We start from the raw sequence: 23,869 nt of genomic DNA, 5'->3' as shown, positions 1-23,869 counted from the left end.
AAAGATGCACACAACTTGCAGCCTGCAACGACAAAGAAAAAAGCTGCAGCAACCTAAGCAGGTTGCACAGGGGACAGTCAGTCGTTGAGAAGAAATAAGCTGCAGACAGCCAGTGGAGTGCAGGCTGCTAAGAAAACACTGCACAGCCAAAACTCTGCCTGCTCACCTCTGCTTTTCTGAGCTGCCTTCAGCCCATGTGCAAGGCCAAAGCTCCGACACAGAGAGTGCCCGTACTGTATCAACACAAATCCGAGATCAGGCACATCCTCTCTCGTTTCTTAAGTGTGTGCTCCCCTTTTTTTTCCCTTGTATCCATTAGAAAAAGCTGAGGGTACAAAAAACACAGTGTTTCCTGTTCTTTTGGCCTGTGGAATGGTCTAGCCACAGGCCGCTGCTGATAATTGTATCTTAAGAGCCTGGCGAAGGGCACGTTCCAGGACGTAATGGCTTTCGAATGCTAACAATGCTGCAGAGAGAGGCGCTCAGCCCGGCGAACAGGATGGTGTCTGTGCTTTATGCTGTTCACAAGATAAACGGGTGCGCACTCTAACTGTACTTATGCTACTCACGCGATAAGCGTGTGCACGCTCTGCTAAGAAATTCAGGCTTTTTCGTCCCCAACGCTGTGATTTTGTGGTGACCGGCAAGTCACAGCACGGAAATACAAACAAGTACATGATCATGGTTTTAAAACCAAAACAGGGTTTACGCTGAAGGGCTTCCGTGACAAGGACTCATTTCAAACCCTGCATTGTCTTAAATCACCTACTCAGTGGCTTCGCTGTTAAGAGTATCTGCCTTTACTTCTGATGATTGCTGGGTGAATCCTCTCCACACCAAAGATGGCTCACTAGCACTCAGCACTGCTGAGTATCAGGAAACATCCTGGTCAGTGGATACACAGTACCAGTCAAAAGCTCGGACACACTTTTCTTTATTTTTTACTGTTTTCCACATTTTAAAATACTAGTAAAGAGAACAAAACTATGAAATAACACAAATGGAATTATGCCGTGGCCAAAAAGGTGTTACAAACAAATCAAAACTACCTTAAATTTTATCAAAATAGCCAAAAAATATTTTTTTTAAAATTAAAAAAATTTTTTGGAGAGAAATCCATATATTAATTTCACTATTTGTATTTGTCTAGGCAAGAAATTTCAAGCATTTAAGCCCAAGTCTCCAGATCAAAATGTCTTTGAATGCATGTCTCCCATTGTCTTAATCAGATGTGTCCAAACTTTTGACTGGTACTGTACTTCAAAGGCAAGTTGTCTGACATCGCAGAAATGAGGACAAGCTCTGACCCCGTGATCCACACTTGCTAAAACAAAGCCTGCATTATTACGCTGCTTCTCGGATGACAGGGCATTTCAATGGCCGCCCGATACGCCCGGCCCCCACGGGGGGCCGCGCCATAATGAGCGCGCGGGGTGGATCCAGGTACTCGGCGCAGAATAGGAAAGAATCAGGAACAATGGGGTCTCCCACAGGAAGACGGGGGACAATAAAGCCTCTCGGAGCGGGTGCCCTTTCGGTGTGGATGCATCCTGGAGTCAATCAGGAACTTCCTACCCACTGCTGATGCCATGGGCGGACCTCCCCCATCCCCCCGTGTCCCTGCCCTGTTTTTCACCCATGATGTCATCCTCTCTCTCGCTCTCTCTCCGGCCTGACTTGCAGTGAACTGTGGGCCGAGAGCTTTCCCACATCACGCCGGCCCGACCTCCTGGCCGAGGTCAGGCTTCGGCCCTAGATCTACGTCAAGAGTTTCGGGACTTTCTCAAATGCAAAAAACGACTAATAATTGATGGGGACGTTTATGAAAGGGCGCTGGAGCAAAACGGCACAAACATGCAAGCAGGTTTGGTTTAAAAAGAGACCTCCCAAAAACGAGAATAAATCTCTCTCTCATAAAAAAGCAGGCCGACATAATCACCAAAGAGTAGGGACTTCTGTCTGCAGCAGATAATCACATATTTAAAAGTAAACCTTTTATATTACAAAGCAGCATAATCCTTCTCTGTTGGTTCCAAAAGTAAAGGCCATAATTCCGGACTCACCTCTGCTGTGTCCCTCGTTGTCTCCACCCCGTCACTAGAACACGATTTTCTCCGGCTGTCCACCTCGTCCCCTTCTGGAAGAGTTTCTTTATCCTCTGTGGAGAGAGACAGGAGGTTTTAGCCATAACACGTCTTCCACACAAACAGCTGACTTCAGCTGGATTTTGCAAACACAGTCGTAGTCGATTACAGCCAGTGGCGTCTTCCACACCGCCCCCTGCTGCCAGAATGCAGCTTTCACCCTGTGATCGCTTCGTCCAGCTCGATTTGATTATGTCGGGTCACTCTACGATATGCATCCTGCCTGGGTGGGAATCAATAATGAATTCAAGGACCAGCCCATGGACCCAATCCAAAATCACTTGTCTGACACATGATGCGACAACTGCCCCAAATAAATGAATCGCTCCCGGCGAGCTTTGATTAGGGGGCTGTGTCACAGTGAAAGTGGGGCATAGACACTGCATGTTTGTATAGACTGGCCTGGGAACCAGTGCTTATTACACATGAGAGGATACTCTGCCCGCCCCAGCCGTGGTTTCTCCAATTACTGACTGATGCCAATGTAACACCGAATCTCACTGATGGCTCTTTAATCAAGCTGTCTGGCTTAAACATAGGAGGTCAGATCAGATCCTGTATGCAGCTCTATGCATCTGAGGGTCAGTCAAGGTCACCAATTCTCATTGGTGTTTTTTTTGCTTTGTTTTGGGAGAAAACTAGTATTGATAATCCAATGTTTAGGTGTTATGTATCCGTATGAATAAAATACACACATATGCACAAACATATGAACTGTTTTAATTATACAGAACGGAGCTACAACTAGTTTGGCAAATTTATGTGCCGATAACATGACCATAGATGCCAAAAATAAAAACTAAAGAACAATGAGGCAGAAAAAAAATGATATTTATAGCGGCTTACTAATCACAGGAGAGCGATCGCTCAGCTCGTTCTCCATCGACACAGCGGGGATGTTCACTGTGAAGTCACCACACAGCTATTTCAGTGCGCCTTTGTCACCATCCAAAACAATAAGACGTCTGAAAAAAAACACGGGCGGACCCCAGCGCTCCAACCCTCGCATCTCAGAGCCAAAACAAAAAGCGCGCATGGCAGGAAAAGCTCAAAGAAGATGACATTTCTGCAGGCCTCCGTTTTCCTGAACATCAGATGAGCTCACCCGTTGCTAGGACACGCTGCCTAGCAAATATACATTGTGCTGCATAAACATTTCCTCATCGCGCAGGTCTCAGTAAAGACAGGGGCGTTACACTTAATATGCAGATACTGAAATAAGATTATATCTCACAGCTTTATATAAGCTTTAAATAAGGTTATGCTTTCTAGGTGTAATATACATGTTTGTGTGTGTGTGTCTGTGTGTGTGCGTGTGAATGAGTGTGTGTGAGTATGAGTGTGTGTGAGTGTGTGTGTGGTTCGATTCCCCTCTGAGGCACTGCTGCTGTACCCTTGGGAAAGGTACGTAACCCAGAACCTCCTCAGCTAATATTCAGCTGTATAAATGGATAACATGTAAAAAACGTAACCTGTGTAAGTGATTCTGGGTGAGAGAGTCTGCAATTTAATGTAATGTAATGTGTGTGCGTGTGTGCAAATATGCGTGCGTCTGTATTTATACTGTACGCATAAAAGGTTTTTAGGAGAACGTGAATGAAAGCAAGCCGGAGTGCACTCTTATCGGAGCATGTGCTGGCTGTAGTCGCAGAGCCTGTGTGAGGGGGGGGAAGGTCAAGTGGCACTCCACGGCTCTCCCGAAACGGCAAACATCTGACAGGGAGGATGCGGGCCCCTGCGGTCACTCCGCCGCCAAAGTCAACACGGCCGCACAATGGCGAGCCGCACGCTCCCCGGTCATGTGACATCGTCATCCTCTGAGGAGGGCTTACCGCTACACCGCTAAAGCCAGATCATCGTCACGTTATGCTGGGATTAAATAATCCCTCCAGCAGGGGAATAAAAAAAAAAAGAGGTGAGACACCCGGGAACGTTATCTCCTGTTACATAACCTGTCGTACACGGGGGCGCGTGCAGAACTCTCTAATCATATCTGAGAGGGGCACGTTACCCTCTTGTGCTGTTGCAGGCTTAGCCTTGGCATATAGGGGAAAATAGCTTAGGTTCTCATGCGGTGAACTGTGTAGACGTTACCCTGCAATAATGGAAACACATGATCCTTTTTATCAAAACACGAACGCGGTGATAAAATGCTGTGCATGAGAGGAGTGAGTGTGAGAGGGCTTAGAGGACTGGCCTTACCTAGCGCTGCAGTGGTGTGCGGTCCCTCTCCACTCTCCGGACTGGTCTCCTCTATGTCCTCTGCCTCTTCCTCCACTATTTCCAGCCCCAGGGGAGAGACGACAGCAGCGTCCACAAAGCTGGGAGTCCCTGCGGTGCTCGGGCCGATGGGGTCACAGTCCGCGGGTATAGCTGTCTCGCACACCCTTTCCGGGCACGTTGGAACAGCGGGGTCACCCTCCACCTCGTCGATGGGAGGCGCGGAGGGTGCGACGACCTCACCCGCGGCCAGCTCGCTGTCCTTCTCCACTGCGCCCTCCTCGTTCTCAGTGTCAGGGTGCGGCGTGTCCCCCTCTGGCAGTGGCGGGACGTTCTCTGGACCCGGGTCACCGGTGTTTACAGGACCAACCTCGGTGGTGGTCTCAGCCTCCATGATCTCCAGGCCGCTCTCCTGGATGGACAGGGTGTCCTGTTCCTCCTTCGCAGTCTCCTCCTCCTCCTCCCCTTCCTGCTCTGTCTGTGTTTCGGGAGGGGCTGGTCCGTGACCCTCCTCCTCCTTTAGGTCAGAGGGAGTGGCTGAATCGCTCTCACTGACCTCTAACCCCACAGGAGCCTCCTGATTTTCCTGTTTGAGGTCAGATGCCTCACTCTCCTCCAGCTGCTCAGTCTGGGGTCCGTCGCTCTCGGATGCTGCATGTGACGTTGGCTCTGGAGAAGGCTCCTTTGTCACCGCGCCCACACTGGGTAATGGCTCTTCAGTGGGTGACGTCACCAATTCCTCTAGACACTCCCCCTCCCGCTGGGCGTCGCTGACCGTTTCCGAGGGAGACACAACATCTGGGCATGAGAGGGCTTGGTCTGCCTGTGAGGGTGTGGCTGTTTCCTCCTGTTCAGGGGAAACAGCTGCCTGCGGAGACAGTGTTTCCCTGGAGACCTCTGCCTCTTTTGCCCCCTGCAGGAGGAGCGAGGGCTCGGCTATGGAGCTGCTGATAGACTGGAAAGAGTCCTCTTCGCTGGAGATCACGGGAGCCACCTCCGGGATCGCATCACCTTTGTCTCCATCTCCATGCATAGCTGAAGCAGCCTCCGGCAAGGAGCAGGAAGTGATGTCGTTTTTTGTAGATGTTACTTCCTGGGATTCTGTCTCAAGAGAGTCACTCTGGCTCTCCTGGTGGCATTCCTCTGCCACCCTCTCCTCTGTGCCATCCATAGCCTTTTCCTCAGTGTCAGCTTCCTCTGCCGAAGGCTGAGAAGAGCAAAGGGCTTCCTCGTTGGTTTGTGCCACTGAATGTGACACAGGGGCGTCCTCATCCTCTGTTTGACTGAGAGGGCCGTCCGTGCTCTCTGACTGCTCAGCTGTGCTGCTGGCTTCATCAGTGAGGTTTCCTGTTTCCACCTCAGCGCTAGCACACGACTTGCCGCACGCTCCCGGCTCCCGCTCGAGCTCTGGAGTGCAATTGTTCTTCACCTCAGTGTCCCCGCACTCGTTTTCTGTAGAACAATCCACCGCAGCCGCTTCCTGACTCGGCTCAGAGCCGCTCGTGCCCGATTTAAGCCCCGCCTCAGAGGGGCTCGAGCATCTCGGCAAAAGACTCGGACACTCCGAGGCGATTTCACCGTTCCGTTTCTCCCCGCCGTCCTCTCCTCCGTCCTCGGCCACGCTCATGCCTCCGTCCTCCGATCCCCCCTCTCCTTCCTGGACTGAATGGCGCCTCGAGTCCTCTCCGCTCGTGACTTCTTCCGTTTTCACTCCATCCCGCTCCACTTCCCGCGCACATTCTTCCCCGTCGGGCTCCGACGTCTGGGAGTACTCCTGGGACTGCGCGTGGCCCATGTCCGTCTCCGCGGTGCCGCCGCCGCCGCCGGGGTCGTCCTCCACGTGTCCTGCGGTCTCCGCGGGTCTCCCCTCTTCCTGGCTCTCTGCACGGGGCTCCTCTCCGCCCCCCTGCGAGCCGCTGATTGCGCCGGGCGCTGTATCTGCTTCCTCCTGTTGTTTTCCGCAGGATGGTGCAACCGCAGCGTCTCTCTCACCCTCTGCCGGGCTCTGCGCAGTGTCAGCGCCTTTATCTGATGCCTTCCCAGAGTCCCCTACACCAGCCGCGGCCAGCCCCTCCTCCCCTTCCTCTCGCGCTTGGTAATCTCTGCCGCTGTTCTGACAAGGGCGTGCGCCGTCCCCTTCGCTGCCATCGCTGGGGGGGCGTTCCGTCGGGTCGGGGTGGACAGCGGGCTTGGCCTCGCTCTGGCGGTCGCCGGCGCGGCTCGGCTGGCCGGGAAACCCCGCCTCGCCCTGCTCAGAGCTCTCCTCCACGCCGCAGGGCGCGGGCTGCTGTAACCGGTCCAAACAGGCCTTTTCCGTCACAGCTCCTGGGCCCGTGCTGCATTCCTGGGCGCCGTTCAGCAGTTCAAACGGCGGCTGCGACAAGGGACCTCCCTGAGCAAGACAGAGGCGTGAACATGTTAGCTTAGGCTCCTGTGCGCTACTATTTTTTAGTCATTTGTATAAATGGACACATTATGAGGCTCCTTCCCTTGTTCTGATTACAGCAAGCCTCTCACATCAAACACACTCAAAAGGATATCAAGGGCTATTCTCTGAAAAATGATCAGTAGTTCCTGCATAGTTATCTCTTAATATGCTTTTCTATGTAGAGCTTTAAATCAATTTCACTTACAAACTAAGTACTCGAAAATGAATCCCAGGGAATGTATTTAGTTGGACATACTGTTGCAAGAACGCAAAATCAGTGGTCCCTTATAAGGCAGATTTTACAGATGCTTGGCACGTCTGGATAAAATGCTGTCCCTGACATTTAAGCTCATAAAAAGGTCTCAAAACAAGGCCATCTATTAAGCAGTTTTAGGCAGAAACAGCTGGCAGAGGGAATTGTGGGACGGCCACGGAGGCCAATCGAAAGCGGCGCTCACCTTGCTCTCTGTGTGGTGGCGAATGACGCGCCGCAGCTCCTCCACGTCCCTCTGCAGGCTGGGCACCGGGCAGCCCGGTGCGGTGCCCACCGTCAGCGTGTAGGTGTTGAGCCTGGGGTGGTATTGGACCACGCCGCCCTCAGAGGAGATCGTCAGGGGCCCGGACTGCGACAAGACCTCCTCCCTGCCCAAACGCAAACAAACTCTGCCTCAGAGTGCGTCCAGTCGCGCGACACCTACATACCCAGCGAGACACAGGATTAATCTCCCTTCTTACCATCAGCCAATTTGACTAAACGAACCACGCCCCCGCCTTCTAATTCAGTTGTGCCGCCCAATCGCTCGCTCTGGTTCTCGGCCACCCTTAAAACAGGTTCGCCTTCAGTTCAGCGTCTGCTCAGTTTGACAGCTGCTATTTCATTAGTCTTTAATCGAGGAAAGAGAGACACTCTCTCACAAGAAAAGTATGCCATCCCTCAGCTTTCAAAAACATAAGTTCCATAATGCAAAGTGCAGCTAAAACTCATTTTTGTGAACCCATACACTAATGGGAAGTCCGGGTTTGTGTAAACCACTGTGTTTCCACTGTGTTTACTAACATAGCGAGGGACTGGGCAAACACTTCAGAGCCGGAGCTGGGTGTGTGGTGTGTGACTCTGGGTGGAGTGACCTTTCCAGTCACTCACAATGACAATGACAGGAGCTGGCAGCACTCCCCATTGACTCAGGAGTGCTAGCGTCACTGGGTGACACTCAGCGAAACCAGTTTGAGCGAAGTATGAACGCAAATAGAACGCAGGAGTGAATGAATCAGCAGGTAAATGGCCACAATGAATCGCCTGGTTCAGGCGTAGGGATTCTCTTTCTGCTGTATTTTTAATCATTTAATGGGCGGGGGGGGGGGACAAAAATTAAGAGGATGAATGGCTGAGTGTGTATCCATGTCAACCACTGACATCACTTGCTGAAAAGGACATGAGCAAAGAAAGGAGGCAATTTACAGAGTCTGTGAGCCTCTCTGACATCATAACAAATGCATAACACTGCAAAGGTCCATTTCTAGAGATTCAAGACTGGCCACAGAGTGCTCTGTGAGGAAAAGATGTGAGATTTTTCTCAACAGTACAAGCTTTGCTTAATCCACACAGAAGTGAAAGTCATAATAATGCTGTTTGGAGGGAGCTGGCACCCAAAGAGCGACATTCACCTTTCTAATCTGACAAGTGAAGGAACAGCCCTCCCCGACCCCAGCTAATCTCACGTCTCTGCCCATTTAACGTCAACAGGTGACTAATTCCCTCACTTTCGCGTGTGACTGGAGACACGCAGACAAAAGCAGCGCCCGTACGGGCTCGGAAACGGCCGGGCTTTTGGCACAAACAGTCGCCGGTGGCATGCGACGTCTTTATTTACCCTCAGGTTCCGTGTGGACTGGTTTTATGATTCATGACAGGGTGAGGCAGGCACAGAGACAGGCCTAGTACAATCACTCAGGCTATGTGTGGCGCTGTAACAGATGCCCCCACCCCCCCACCCCCTCCCCATCCCCAGAGCTTGTGTCACATGCACAGCCCAGCCAGGGCGCCTCCTGTCTCCTACGGCTATCGGGTTACACCATCGCCACCTGATAAAAGGAGCTACCCGACTCTCCGGACCCAGTGACCCTGGAGACTGGCCCCGTGTGTGACGCCACAGACCGAACGTGTTGCTCAGCAAGGCCTCTCTCTCGGACACGCAGGGCCCCCTCAATTCAATTTGACTCAATTCAATACACTGCCTCAAACAATGCAGTTTTTCCAGTCCCGCTGTCAGAAACCACTAATTGGGACAACCGCTCGGAGACAGAGGAGATACGGCACAGATGCTCAGGTGACATGCTTTGTGTTCAGAGGAGCCTTTTCATGTAAGGGTCACGTAGTCTTTTTTTCATGGCACGTAGCTGTCAGAGGAGGAATGGAGCAGACGTGAAGGCTGGTACAGCATGTGAGAACACAGCCATGTGTGCCAAGCAAGGCCACCATTCCACCCCACTGATTTCCCCACAGCTGTTGCCTCAAGAGAAAGCTGCTCGCCAGTGACAGGCATTACGTCACGGCTTGAGCCGCAGTCTGTTTGAGAGACCTGCTGCGTTCACCATGGTGCAAGGTCCATGGGGGAGAGGAGCTGGGAACTCTCAGACCTCAAGCTAACCCCCAACCCACACGCACAGGAACAGAAACACACACACACACACACACACACACACACAAAGTGAAACACAAACACAGAAAGAATCATAAACACAAAGAATAAAAAACACACACAAGAATGCATGTACACATACAGAGACCATTAACAAATACAAACATACACACACAGAGCACATAGACAAATGAACACAAAGACAAACACACAAAAAAATACAAGCTCACACACATTCGAACAAACCCACATGCACATGCATGCAAAAACACACACAAACACACAAACAGCCATAAAGCCCCATAAATAAACAAGCATTCACAGAGACAAACACATACACAAAGACATGCTGGGACACGGACACACAGAGAAACACACACACATACACACAATCAGCATACACAAACACATACAAAGACACACTGAAGAAAATCAGACTCAATCTCTCTCTCTCTCTCTCCCACACACACACACACACACACACACACACACACACACACACAAACACAGACACGCACACACGCACAGAAATCCCTTTGCTTTATTGACTTTAGCTGTTTGTGCAGGGAGAGTCCAATGCCACGGGCCTGTCCCTGTGCTCTGACCCTGTCGTCCTTCTGCACGCTTCCAAACACGTTTCCACATAGCCATTTCATCACAGCATACCTCCACCTGCTCGCATGCAAACACTGCTCTTTGTTCAGCGTTTGTCATGCAGCATTTTAAGGAACCGGTCCTACAGATACAGTATCATTCCTTCACGAAAAACAGCTGATTTTACTTCTGATTCTTGTTTTGTTTTTTTTTTCTGTAATAACCCGATAGAGAGAAACATGACCCACGTCATTGTTATAGTTTGAGCACAAAAACACTTACTCTGCAGAAAGGAGAATGGATGCAGTATGAAAACAAGCAGAACAGAAATATGAACTGCATTCCATTCTTGGCAAAGAACAGCAACTCAATTCAGGTGTTCATAAAGGAATAAATCAAGTAAATAAATACATTTCTCTGACAAAGACTGACAAATATGTTGCAATGGCTGAGAGAAGTGTACAAAAAAGTGTTAACCATTTGAGCAACTGAGCAAGCAGGAGTCCGGGTGCTGTTTTTGAGAGGGAGTGACAGGCGAAAGAGAGCAGTACTTACTGAGTGAGAAGCTGATGGAGGTGGCTGTGTCCCTTCTTCTCGGCCACACCGGCCGGGGTGACCCCCTGTTTGTTGGGCACTCTCAGGGCCTCTCTGCCTCCAGGCTGCTGTAACAGGAAGACGGCGACTTGGCGGAGGCCGCGGCGGGCTGCGAAGTGAAGGAGGGTCTCCTGGGGTGCGTGCGCTGGGTGGGTGGGGGGGGGGGGAGAGGGAACAGGTAGGCAGGGGGTCGTCAGGTCCAAGGTGCAACCGTCAGGCAGCGCAAACACTCAAAGCCCCCCTCCATCCCCACACACACGTCAATCCTCCAAGTCTGCGTGTGCGGCCCTGCGCTCCCAAACCGAACCGCAGCGGCAATCCATCAAGAATGTCAAAAAAAGAACACAGCAGCAAGGTGCTATAGATTCCAACCTGTTTCCAGCAATGCCTCTGTCTACCTCTCCGCGGACACCTGGCTTGTTGCGTGAGCGACTGGAGCTGGGAGTGACATGGCAAGAGCACAGTGCTCCTCCCCCCTTCCTCAGGCCCGCCCCCCTGTCCCCACCCCCAGCTCCTACTGCCCGATCTCACGCCCCCTTGCTGAGCCCAGCGCACTGTGCTTCAGCGAAGGTGAATCGCAACCAACCGGGGGCTGTTTTTAGAAAGCCTGGGGCCACAGTCTAATTACTTACTGTCAGTGTAATTAAATCTTTAAGAGCTTTCTCCCGACCGCTTTCAATGTGGCAGATTACGGGTGTATTTTTGGGGTTTAAAGACTTGTGCCGGCCCTGAACGCCGTCCTTTGAGGATCAGGACACAGTGGGAGAGTTCTTAAACCCAGCTAATGAAAAGCTGGGAAGGAAACGCTCCAGTTTAAACAGGCCATTGGGAATTCGAAAAATCAATTTGTGCAGGGGAAAATGCAGAGCCCTGAACCAAACACACACAAAAGGATTAGGGAGAGAAACTACTACAGATTCTTGGTAAACTGAGTGTGGTATTTTCAAAAGAGTCGTAATGGCAGCTATACTCGGTTTGACACCGGTAATCTATTTTTAATTTCAGAGATTTAATCATGGCTACTTAAGAGGCACAGCTGTGCAACAGAGTGAAGTGTTTTACACTAGTTTCAGGCAACTTTCTCTTGTGAAAAAAAGGAGTGATTTTTTTTTTTCTTTTCTAAGTGAAACCTCTGCTCTCTCCACTGTATGGTCCAACTCTGAATATGAAGACCGCTTGCTTCATACCGCAGGATTCAAACGATAGATTCAATCACTCAATAACAACCCACAGTAAATTCTACTTCACACCAGCACTAAAAAAAAAAAAAAAGATGAAAAGGGACCCATTCTCTGTGACTCATGCTTTCAGCATGAGAAGATCTTCACAAATATGAAGGCATCACAGGTATCAGCTGCCATATTCTCTAAACCAAATTCTTACACATCATCGCTCTGGGTGTGAAAATGCCAGACCAGTGACATCCACCCCGTCCCCACCAAATAACGTCTTGGGTAACCACATTCTAGCCTTCCTACCCGTTTTCATTCTTTACCAAATAATCTGAGCAATAACCAGTCCAACAGCTTTTGAGATGCACATTCAGGAAATTCACATATTAATTGTAATATATGTAAGTTAGGTTGCTATTCAACTGCTTTTTTTCCAATATATCTGGGCTGTTTTTCTTTTTAGTCAACAAGTATTAATTTAGACATTCAATGCATTATTGTGAAGCCATAGCATGCAATACTTAAAACAAGTCTTTTCTGTGGAACCAGAATATCTATAATTGAGACATAACAAAGCAATCGTTGCAAGTGAGGTACATCTCTCTTAAGGATTTGAAATGTTAAGGCAAAAAATGGCTGGTGGTGTCTCTGTACTAATCTGCAGACCTTGTATTTTCTATTATTTCTCTATTGAAAGAGCCAATGCTAGCCAACTGTGCAGCAGTCTTGCTAGCCAGAGGCGGCTGAAATTATTTTTTGAATGGATTTTTCCAATCATTCTTGACACACTGCTACGCGTGCTAAAGAAAACAACATGTTAAAGGTTATGTGCTGTAAAGACTGGTTTTGTTTCCTTTGCAAACAATCTTCAAAGGGTCCGAAATTCAAAAATACTTTCAAAGGCAACACATTTCAGTCCCATCTGATACCAAATTATATATGCTTTCATAGTATTAATAACTATTTAGGCTGAGAAAAATGCTTACATCCAGACAAAAGTATTTTTCAGACACTTTAACCTTCTGGTTTACACTGTAATAACTCAAATAATCTTTCCGTTAAAGGGGGAGGGGGGGACACCCTTGCAAATCTGATTTCCACCGCAGTGAAAGTCAGAATTCCAGGCTCTCTGGTGGATTTCGAGAGGCATGCAAGGGGCCTGGGAGCATGGAGTCTCAGACCGACAGTCTGCAGTTTGGGCCTAGCAGAGAGCGTACTGGGGAAGAGAGCCTGAGCTCGACTTCACTCAGAAACAGCAGCCGGAGCGGCCGGTGCCAGCAGACCTGTGGGCAAGGCCCACCGGTCTCTCCGCTTTCACTTCTGGCACAGGTGCCCAGGGCCAACTGCAGGAAATGCCAGGGATTAAGATGGCACTGTACAGCTGGCAAGTTAGAGAATTTCACTTTCCTAACTAGCAAAGCACCAAAAAGGTCTTGTGTAACACTTTCCCTGACTTCAGACTTTTTAAATGATAGGTTTCCATCACCGACAGTGCTTTGTGTTAACACTTAAACTCGGGGGAAAAAAATCTTCAATCGACTGCACCATACAAACAACCCTCACAAGTGGGCATTCATTCACCATTTCACTTTTGTTGTGGTTTTTTTTTTTTTTTTTATTATGAGCTGCAGTTACAGTAGATAGAGCCACTACCTGTGACATCCTGCTTCTTATAAATTGATTTGCTCTTTCATAGCAAACAACATTCTACTCCATATTTGCTCAAACCCACTTTCGGCTGAAATCTCTCACAGCTAGAGACATAAAACCAGTCCCGGCAGGAGCGGATTGAAGCACTAGCCCCTTTCTCCTCTCGTTCCCTGCTGTTTGTACCACCTTATCTTCCCCAGGCAGAGGTCCATGTTAAAGAGCCTATCATCCTGACACACCAGCAATAACGTTCCCTCAGCGCTGATAGCACAGATTACACACTCACACACAGCATTTACAGTGTTCCGAGCAGATAGCTGGGTGGGCCATCTCAGCTGGGTGATACCCCCTCGGCTCGAGTCTTTGTGCTCTGGGTGCAATCCAGCCTCGCCGTGTGCTTTACGATGGTAATAAAATGACACCTCCGTGCGATGGCTGGCCTGATTGTGACCGGCCCATGAAAAGCATGGCCAAACTCCAATCCGCCTCCAGTGCTGAGTCACACATTCAGGGCAACCCATTTCCAGTACTAGTCAGGGCACATGCTGGACACCAGAATGCAGAGAGCCCAGGGCTTACTCCTGGCCTCTTACAATAAATAACAAACAATTCAGACTTTCCTTACCTGCTTAGCAAATACACTCCACCAAAACAAACCCAGCAAACAGCAGAGACCAAAATCCTCTCTGAGTGATAAACACCCTTCCCAATAAATCAAACCCATCAAAATCATGATTCGTACTGTTTTACTTGCCTTATCACACACTATTATCCAGTTTGACTGAGACTACTACTCAACTTACACTGAAGCCATCAAGATAAAGTATCTTGCTACAGGGTACAACAGCAGTGGCCCCCCACAATGGATTAAAATGCATGATCTTAAAGTCCAGTGCTCTAATCACACACAGTCCGCTTCACTGTCAGAAGACTGACTAATTGTGTGTGTGTGTGTGTGTGTGTACGTACTTGTACAATATGCCAAAGAAACAAGCAATTAACACAGCCCACTAAGCGTTCCCAAAGGCCTTGTTTAGTTGTACTGCAGAGGTTATCTGTGAGTGTTTATCAGACATTATTTAGATTACTCTTTTTAACTTGCTGAAAGCGATTGCAATTTTCATTCCAAAGAAAGTTTTTTTTCTTTCTCTTCTTTTTTCCCCCCTGTCCACCATGCAAGTGTTCCACATCCGTCTAACAAAATATTTACTAAGAATAAAATTATAAGACGGATCTGGCTGATGAGTTTCGCTGCCATTGCCAAAAATGATAAGGTCCGACTGCTCCATTCGTAGCACCATGGAGTGCATCCCAGACATTATGTAAAAAAGGGGGAAAATGACTGTTGACAAGTCCTCTATCATGAATTTATCATACCCCATTTGAGCCGGCGCCCTGGGAGGCCAAAGCATGTCCGCCGTGAGCCCTTGCTGCTGATTCAGTTTATTTTCAATGGCCAGCTTTGGGTTCCGTCTAGACTGTGCCAACAGATCCGGTGGTTATACAGCTGCAGCTGGATTAAAAGTGCCTCTCGGAGAGGGGGTGAGCTACTTGGGCAGCAGTGCAGAATAGTGGTAAGAAGCGGGGTTAATGACCGAAAGGTTGCTGGTTCAACTCCCTGGTGAGGCATTGCTGTTGTACCCTAGGGCAAAGTGCTTAACCTGAAATGTCCAGCTGTACAAATGGATAACACCTAACAGCCGTAATATACGTATGTCACTCTGGATAAGAGTGCCTGCTAAGCAAACTGACTCTACTGACTTCATTATATTTTCACCCTACACAAATTAACACAGCAGCCATATAATCTGAGATCTTTTAATTACAGCACTGCATTATAGTACATTATTGTCATTTGACTGACAGTCTTATCCAGAGTAATTTGCACAATGCATCTAATAAAGCAGTAAAAACAGGATAGCCCTAACCACACATGAGCGAGCATTGGTGCCGAGATCACAAATGTGTGCCTAGACTGACATGTAAGTGCAAAGCAATATGCAAGACTTAAGGACCATACCATTCCAAATATAATGCTACAACATGCCATATGCAAACAAGTAAACCTCCACACACCCAATTACACTAAACTCTGCAATACATTTCCACATATATAACTGCAATTAAGAAAGACAAAGTGTCATGCTTTGGTACGGGGGTTTGAGGTGTAGCCTGAAGAGGTGGGCCTTCAGTCCGTCATGAAAGATGGCAAGTGTTCTAACCGAAACAGGACGCACTCATTCCGCCACACGGGGGCCAAGACAGCGAGTGGGCATGACCGGGATGCTGGGTTACAAGAGGGGGGAACAGCCAAGCGTCCTGAAGAGTATAAAATGTTTAAACTCCGTGACTGCATGTGATCGGTAACATTTCACCACTTTTCATACTGCATCTAGCTCTGAATCTAGGAATCGGTGCACTAATTTATAAGTTATCTGTAAGTTACCAAGTTATTCCTAGTGAGTCAGCTAGCAGCTTTAGAGTCTCATATTAAAGTCTTCAAATACTTCTGCAAATAGTTATGCATGCTTTACAATGCTGGAATCGGAGTCGGTTATTTGGAAAATATGCAGACGGTATGTAGAGAATACATTTTAATTTCAACCACAGCCCCAGATATAAAAGTGTTAAAATGGATGACTTGCGGCCCTTGAAAACAGTATTTAAGTCATGTAACTACCTCTGTGCTGACATGCTGAATAAGAAGCATTTCAGTACTTTCATCTTTCATCAGCATGTTTTTCTGTCAACCGAGTAAATGTCAACAATGATGTAGGGGCGACCCGAGGGAGAGCCGACTTCCAGAGACTGGAACATTCCTGGGGTCGGCTGTGGGTCAGGGGAAAAGACATGTGAAATACAAACTGGCATCTTGACGTGAACCCCGTTGGCAGGGTACCAGCAGCAATGCGTGTATCCCAGTGCTGGAACTTTCTACCAAACACAATGTCTCCGTTTGGAGAGAACGGGTGTTCCACAAAAAAAAAAAAATCCAAACAAACACCCTCATTATAAACGTTATGTATTCTTAAAAACAAGACTTCACCCATCATTTGGGTTTAACCTCAATGTTGACTGCTTCGTGTACTTACTTGTAGAAAGGGGTTCATAAGTTAACATGCTAAATCCTGCCAAATCAGAGAAAATTACTGCAGAAGATTTATTTTTATAAGATTCCAACAGGTCATTTTTTGTGTATTTGTTTTACGCTTTGTAAAGTAGGCCTAGTGCTAAAGTAGCGGTTACACTACAACATGTCTGTGCCAGGTTTTAAGCCTACTTTCTGACTGAAAGTGACCCATCCCTGCTTATCAAAAATAACTTTCCTCTTCAAAAAAAAGCCCCAGGTCCAACTAAGCAGTCCATATAAATACTCAATGCCAGCGAGAGAAGCTTAATTGGGTGGGAATGTTTGTTTTAAAATATCTGACATTGCGTTCCGCACTTGTAATGGTGACCCAATAGGAAGAGGGAAAAAAGGAAGAAAAATGAAAGAAAAAAAATGACAAAAATAGAGCCAAGCACAACAGCAGTGGGTCTGTGTCACTTTTCCAGGGATCGGCAGCTCCACGGGCTTTATATCTGAGTCCTTCCCTTCTCTTCCAGCAGCAACCAATCACTCCCTAATCCACTTGTGAATGCTCCACAACCTCCATTTTTTTGGAGGGATTTCTTTTTTTGCCAATTAACCAAATTGCTTCTCCAAGACTGAAATGAGTTGCAGATGTCTGAGTCAACTCATGATGGCTTCTGATAGGCTGTCTATGGGACAAACACTCTCCTCGAGCCAGGAGTGGTCAGAACCACGACTCATGGGGCGGAGTTTAAGCTTCATTAGCGAACCACCTGGTGGGCAAACTCCAAAGACTTTCAATAGAGCACAGCTGAGACAGAAAGTTCTCAGCGAGAGAAAGAAATGTGCTCCACTCTGTCAAAGACACCTTGCAGAGGCATGAACTGAGCAGATATTAATGCTGCTGCGAAATGTGACAAGGATATGTTGAACAGTCAGCAATGGACGGTCACGAATACACATGCCAGCAACGAACAAAAATGTTAGTATGAAAGTGACACTGTTTACATCATACAGACTCATAGCATGGAGCATGGAATTTTTCTTTTTACCTTCTCCAGACTGCTAAAGCAGGATCACAAGTTTAATGAAATAAAAATGAAAAAAAAAGCTAATCAAGCTAATCATTTTGCATGTAGATTGCTTTTGTGTCCACTGGATTATCTGAGACTCCAACTGGCTGAGCTAGAAGATTAATGGAATATTGACAGCAGGAATACATGTTGAACTGTGACTATTATTCTTTCTCACGCTCTAATCGCTTGAGCTACATTGTTACAGGAACACTGAAAGCAGGAGTACAGGTTGCTTTGTGACTACTGAACCGCCTCATGTCATGATTGGTTGAGAACACTGAAGAGGGGCTGATACTCACCGGTGGTGCTGCTCAGGTTGGTTCCCAGCACGCTCCAACCCTCGGGCAGGGTGAGGTGTTTGAGGGCCAGCGCCAGGCTCTCGTCCAGACGCTCACACTCCTGCAGGGGTATCTGGCACTCGTCCAGCAGCATGGCGCCCTCCAGGCCCTCGTCCCGCCCAGCCGAGCTCACCAGGAACTGCGCCATGTCGAAGGCCAGGTCCTGCACGAACTGGAAGCGCTCCTCCGCCACCGTGTCCACCGGGTGGCCCGGCCTGGCCGAGCACAGTGTGACCTGCACCGACTCGCAGCAGTCGTGGGCTGGAGGGGGGCGGAGTCAAACGGGGACAGCCAGTTAGAATCCACACTCCATCCCACGTGAAGATCATATTAACATTTTGCGTGACCTTCAAAACCAACCTATATGAGAGATGTTACTTTGTCAGGCTGATCAGTATCACCACATCTGCGTTTCCACTGACCCACCTTAGACAGGTCAGCTATTCTTGAAGATGGGGGTTAAATGTGTCCAAACAGCACCCTGACCCAATGTCTGCATCTGTCCTGGACTGATGGGCCAGCGCACAGCCCTATTAAAGATGTTCTGTGGTCAGCAGCACTTGAGACTCCAAACTGCCATATTGGACTGGATTACAATGGCACGCATACAGCTAAGGCGGGTTTGTGGAAACCAATCTTCTGTCTGAATGCAGTGTGCTGTAGCTGTGACAGGTGGAGTAACCCATGGGTGGGCTGGGCGTGCCATGACCCCTTGACCCCTGACCCCCGAGCCAACAGACATAACAAACGCCCATTTGTGTTGATTGATTTCATCCCAGGTGCCTGTACCATTTCTGCTGGGGAGCAAACAGATCTTACAGCTATCAAGGACACAGGGTGGTAATCACTGAGACTTCAGTTTGGAAAGGTCTGGATGGAGGGCCTGTCAGAGCAGAGATAAACTGAGGACTTTCTCAGCTTTACATCTGAGCTCTTGGGCTGACAGCGGAATGACAAGACTGTGGCAGTACCGCAGACAAGGGAAGGCTGACAGGGTTCCCAAACTACTGAACTGGATCAGTTTGCGCCCACCCCCTGGCCCTCTGTTTCAAACTCCGAGATTTACTGTCCAACTGCAGTTGCTAAGATACGCACCGTCCAAACATTAAACATTCTTTATCCGTGAACGGTTAGGACAACACCAAACAACGCAGCCTTAAAGCTTCATGTCAGACTTTAATGTGTCATCTGACAGAATAACAGTCTTTTTTTTTTTTTGGACTTGCATAAAATATGGCCAATCAACTGTCTCAGAAAGAGGCCAACAGTTTTTTTTCCTTTTTTTTCTCCCCAGAAGTAAGGATTAAGAGGGAAAATGCTACTGGGGAAATTACTCCCCAACCATTAACTCATAGGCTACTTGTACATATAAAGGAGGTGGTGCTTATGGGTCATGTACAAAAGGGATTATCTTTATCAAACGCAAGTGGCATTTCTGAAATGCACTGCCTTGTGTCCGAATATAGAATGCAATTCTCTCTCTCAGGAATGTGAGGACTCCAGAGCGGGGACCATGTGAGGCACATATATTTACGAGATCTCCCGTTAGCCATGAGACAAGACTGACGGGACAGCATGTAAATATACAGCGGGACTACAATCTCTTACCATCACTTCAGCAACGTCTAAATACACTGCATAAACAACTGTAAATCAGAATGCGTACTGTGCTCCAGTCTGTCATCCCTTATGAAACGTACAAAAGAAAATTTCTAGAAAACTTTAAGATATCAATATATCTAAGTAATAAGTAATATGACAACAACTAAGTAACTTGCTATTTTGACACGCTTCTGAAAAAAAAATTGGTTTGAGGGGGAAAAAAATAATACTGTCAGGGTCAGAAAATGTCCTCTCAATTTTCTCACCACAGTGACGGTAATGGTGAAAATGTGGAAAAAGTGATGCGAGTTGGGGCTAGCCACGGGTTGGTGTAGCGCGAGCCGTTATCTGTGGGCAGAGCTATGGGTGGTTTGCGGTCTTTCTCAGGGCCTGTGGTTAGGGCACACAGCGTCAGTAAAAGTGGCAGCCAGGGCCTTTTCCACTCAGCGGTTAGCCTAAATAAGGAGGTACTGACCGGTGCCTTCAGCTGTGGCCCCAAGAGAGGCCCCCAGGGAGTGGCCCTGGAGTCTGGGGCTCCTCCCAGCTCCGCGACACCCGCACCCCAGCCTAGAGTGGCAAGCTGCCCACACATCTCCTCTCACATGGACCATCCCTTATGTTACCCATTAACAGCCTGGATTAACTTTTATTAGCAAAAGGGGATATATGCGGCCAAAGAGGATAAAGGTGGGCTGGGTTAGGGGGCATGAACCAAACTGGTTGTTAGCTGGTGCCTAGCTAGCTGGTGTATCTTGTCCTTTAAAAATAGAACATTGTGTGTCAGGATAAGACAACACACGGATGCAAGGGTAGTGGGCAGACTACTAACTTAGCAAAGGAAATGACTACATTTACAATGGAATTTGGTTGAATAGTTGCCCCTATAAAATGCCTAATCACATGTATAAACCATGCATACAGTGTGAGAGAAAGAGACATACTGTATTTAGTGTGAAGAGTTCTCGCCTGGTAGCTTACATTTCATTTCCATTCATGAGAGAGGGGAAATTGCAGGAAAAAAAGACGCTGACATGGCAGACACATACTTGAAGAGAAACAGTCATAAATAATCACAGCTTTTCTTTTCCTGTGTCGCCGGCCAAAAGGCTTGTCCGATTTGGAGGCAAGCATAAAACAGACATCATCGTTCCAAATGCATTTATTGTGTATGTCTGTGCTCATAGATACAGGTGTGTGTGCCTGTGTGTCTGTGCATCTGTGCCTGTGTATAGTATGTGTACAAGTACACATGTGCATGTGTGTGTGTGTGTGTGTGCACATAGTATTTGTACAAGTATGTGTATGTGTGTGTGCGAGCATGTGTGTATAAATATTATTGTATTTGTGTGTGTGTGTGTGTTTTTTTGTGTGTGTGTGTCTGCGCATATGTGTATGTATGTACTTATGTACAAGTATGTGTTATACCATGTGTGCATGTGTGTGTGTATTTGTCTGCATGTGTGCATGTGCATTTGTGTGTGTCTGCATGTGTGCAATTGTGTATAAGTGAATATTGCCATGTGTGTGCGTGTCTGTATGCTTGTGTGCAAGTGTAGGTGGGCTTGTGTGTGGTCAATTTAGTTTTTTTTTCTTTTTGGAGTGGATTTGCATGCGTGTAAATGTGTGTAAATTTGTAACTGTTCAAGTGCGTATTGCACCGTGTGTGTGTGTGTGTGTGTGTGTGTGTGTGTGTGTGTGTACGTGTGTACATATACACAAGGGTCCATGTTTATCACAGCTCCTGCCACCGGATCATAACACCAATTCATCCGGAACATGAACAATAGCACTCTAAATGGATTCGCCACACACAAGATTTTCCAATAGAGCTCCAGACAGTTGTTTGAAATGAATCTCTGTGCTAATAGCCCCCTGTGTAAAAATGGCCAATGGTTAATAACTGTTGACAGAGGCATCTTAGCAACCCCGGGCTTCAATAAAACAAAAGCCGGGACCTCCATAGCGGGGAGACTCAACAAAGGAGACAGAGGTGTCCTTGAAATGGATGAACGTGTCTCTTGAAACCCTTCTCCATGCTCACTCTCTGTTGTAAATGCACTGGTGAAAAGCCTTTAAGTGTTCTCTCCGATGAATAATTACACAGCCAGGCCAAAGAGCCCTAGGGTGGCATGTATCACACTAGTGCTGTTAATCTCCACTGGCACACAGCTCTGCACAATACAGATGCCTTTAAACTACTTCAGCGCCATTTTTTTCTGCTTAATTGCGTGGCACCGTGCCAGAACATTCGCTTTTAGTTAAAAAAAAAAAAAAAAAACTCATTTGTAAATTCTTTGTCTATTCCTCTCTCAAACAATGCACAGGAACTCTGCTAGTCCAAGCTGTGTGCAAACACCATGTTAGCTCTAGGTTAAGCCACCAGGAGATGGATATATAAGACCTATCTGCTTCAGAGCCCCAAGGCTGAGGATCTCTGACGCAGCTGAAAGAGGGATGAGGGAGGGAAAATCTTCTGACCGCTCCTTCCACGGGCCATCACCTCTCCATCCAACTCTCTCTCTCTCTCTCTTGCCCTCTCTGCTTCAGGCTCCAAGGAATACTCTGCCACAGGCCCTGACCCCAGAGTCAATCTCTGATAGTGTGGTGGCCACTTCAAACAGGTATGCGTGCGCGCTCCATTGACCTGCTCCTCCCGCCACCGCCACAACCATGACGGGAAAATGCGCTGCATTGTGGGAAACGTGACCGAACAAGGGAGGCCGAAGTCACGCGTTTCCAGGCAACGCGTCCTGGTGACAGTGGTGGCAGTGAGCTCTCAATCCCCCTTATCCCTTAACTGCCTAACAGAATCTGTGAGTTTCTCCACAGTGTTGACCCGTTTCCCTAACAAAGGCAGAAATATAAATGCATATGCAGCTAGAAACACTGTAGTCCTCCAGGACAAGGGTGAAGAATACTGGGCATAATATTTTAATGCCAACTTTAAGGGTAATTAGGGTTGCTGTCATATTTACTGTGCAACATACTACAATAACAGCTAGTACACACATTTGCTAATAGCATACAGCTTAACGCACATTTTGAATGTTATAGTTTTGAAAATGAACCCCAAGTCAAGGGCTGGACGTTCCAACCAAGTCTGTGACCCTTAACAGAGTTGATTTAAAAAGTCTGGGAATGTCGTACCAAAAACTTTCCCTTAGATTAGCTTCCATGTAAAAAATATGCAGAGGAGGCTTCTGAGAATTTGTTTGTATTGCTCCAGAGCTCAGATCAGTATTGTCTGCTGAGGACCGAGGGTTTAAAAGCCTGTCTTGTAGCCGGCAGTGTTATCACAGCAAGACCAGAGGGACTGCTGGGTCTTGACTGATAGCAGTCAGACCAATGGGGCAAAATCCCTTCTCCCAGCTGGCTGAGTAAATACACAGAGCTTACTTAGCAAAAACACTCCACTGTTTTAGGACACCGTTAAACATTGACTCTTGAGACCTGACCTCTTGCAGGTGTAGTTATTCCAGCAGGTCACATTCAGGGAAGCCACATAACCTTACACAGGTATCCAGTGTTAAAACGGTCAAAAAAAGAATAGGTTTGCACTCTGTTTAATAGGGACAAATACTATATGTCTTTCTCTAGTCACCTTATTATTTAATTGACAGAAAATAGCTCAGGGAAGAATTACACCGTTGGTGTTACAGGCACATGTTTGCTTTGTGATTACATCAAAATCCGCTCACTGAGGGCAAATCCACGTTTACACCCCAGGCTCACTGCTCCTCTTCATTCTGAGTATCTTTCAACAACACTTGTATTACGCAAGAGCATGTGTGAACTGTCAGATGACCTGGGGCCCCCTGTGTCAAAGCCTAAACGTGCTACATATGTTCTCATTCTCACCCTCTTTTAACAGCATGCTCTTTCGGGCTGAGCTCATTCACTAACAGCAGCAACCTCCCAGACTCTGACCCCAGCCGAACTGGGACGTGCGGAGGGCGGAGGCACCGTGCCGCCCACGCAAGCGCCGCACTTCCTTGGGGTGAGCGTGGCGACGCCTGGCCCGGGTGGGACGCGGTGAGGGGTGTGGCCGGGAGGGGCCGGAGAGGGGGCTTACCGGGACAGACGGCCTGCAGGGTGACATGGCTGATCCTCAGGGTGGTGGTGAGGTGCCGCTGAGTGGTGCCGGAGAACAGCAGGTAGAACTCTACGTCCTCTTCATCCCTGAAGCGCTCTTCATCGCACAGCTGCACTGTAAGGAGACACTCGCCCTGCAACCACAGAGCGGGGGGAGGAGACAGGAGACAGGGTTAGAGAGAGAGACAGACAGCGGGCGGGGTAACAGAGAGACAGAGGGGACAGGGTTACAGAGAAAGGAGAGAGA

The 23,869-nt window shown here is 48.0% G+C and overlaps 1 protein-coding gene and 1 long non-coding RNA gene across 4 annotated transcripts in view; both read right to left on the bottom strand.

The window, feature by feature from the left end:
- Positions 1-18,074, bottom strand: part of LOC118787761 (A-kinase anchor protein 13-like) — a 66,464-nt gene extending 48,390 nt beyond the window's left edge. For all 3 annotated transcript variants that reach the window (XM_036543417.1, XM_036543419.1, XM_036543418.1), the window contains exons 1-5: positions 17,890-18,074; positions 10,581-10,764; positions 7,251-7,434; positions 4,347-6,756; positions 2,064-2,158 (exon numbers count right to left, since the gene is read on the bottom strand). In XM_036543417.1, coding sequence (XP_036399310.1) covers positions 2,064-2,158; positions 4,347-6,756; positions 7,251-7,434; positions 10,581-10,764; positions 17,890-18,022 — 3,006 coding nt within the window. In that variant the 5' untranslated portion in view covers positions 18,023-18,074. The remainder of the gene's footprint in view (positions 1-2,063; positions 2,159-4,346; positions 6,757-7,250; positions 7,435-10,580; positions 10,765-17,889) is intronic.
- Positions 18,075-23,608: 5,534 nt separating this feature from the next.
- Positions 23,609-23,869, bottom strand: part of LOC118787763 — a 32,569-nt gene continuing 32,308 nt past the window's right edge. Inside the window, exon 3 of the long non-coding RNA XR_005005392.1 lies at positions 23,609-23,756. This is a non-coding gene — a long non-coding RNA (uncharacterized LOC118787763). The remainder of the gene's footprint in view (positions 23,757-23,869) is intronic.

This window comes from Megalops cyprinoides, chromosome 13 (genome assembly GCF_013368585.1).
Source record: "Megalops cyprinoides isolate fMegCyp1 chromosome 13, fMegCyp1.pri, whole genome shotgun sequence".
Taxonomy (NCBI): Eukaryota; Metazoa; Chordata; class Actinopteri; order Elopiformes; family Megalopidae; genus Megalops; species Megalops cyprinoides.
This window is presented reverse-complemented; position numbering and strand designations above follow the sequence as displayed.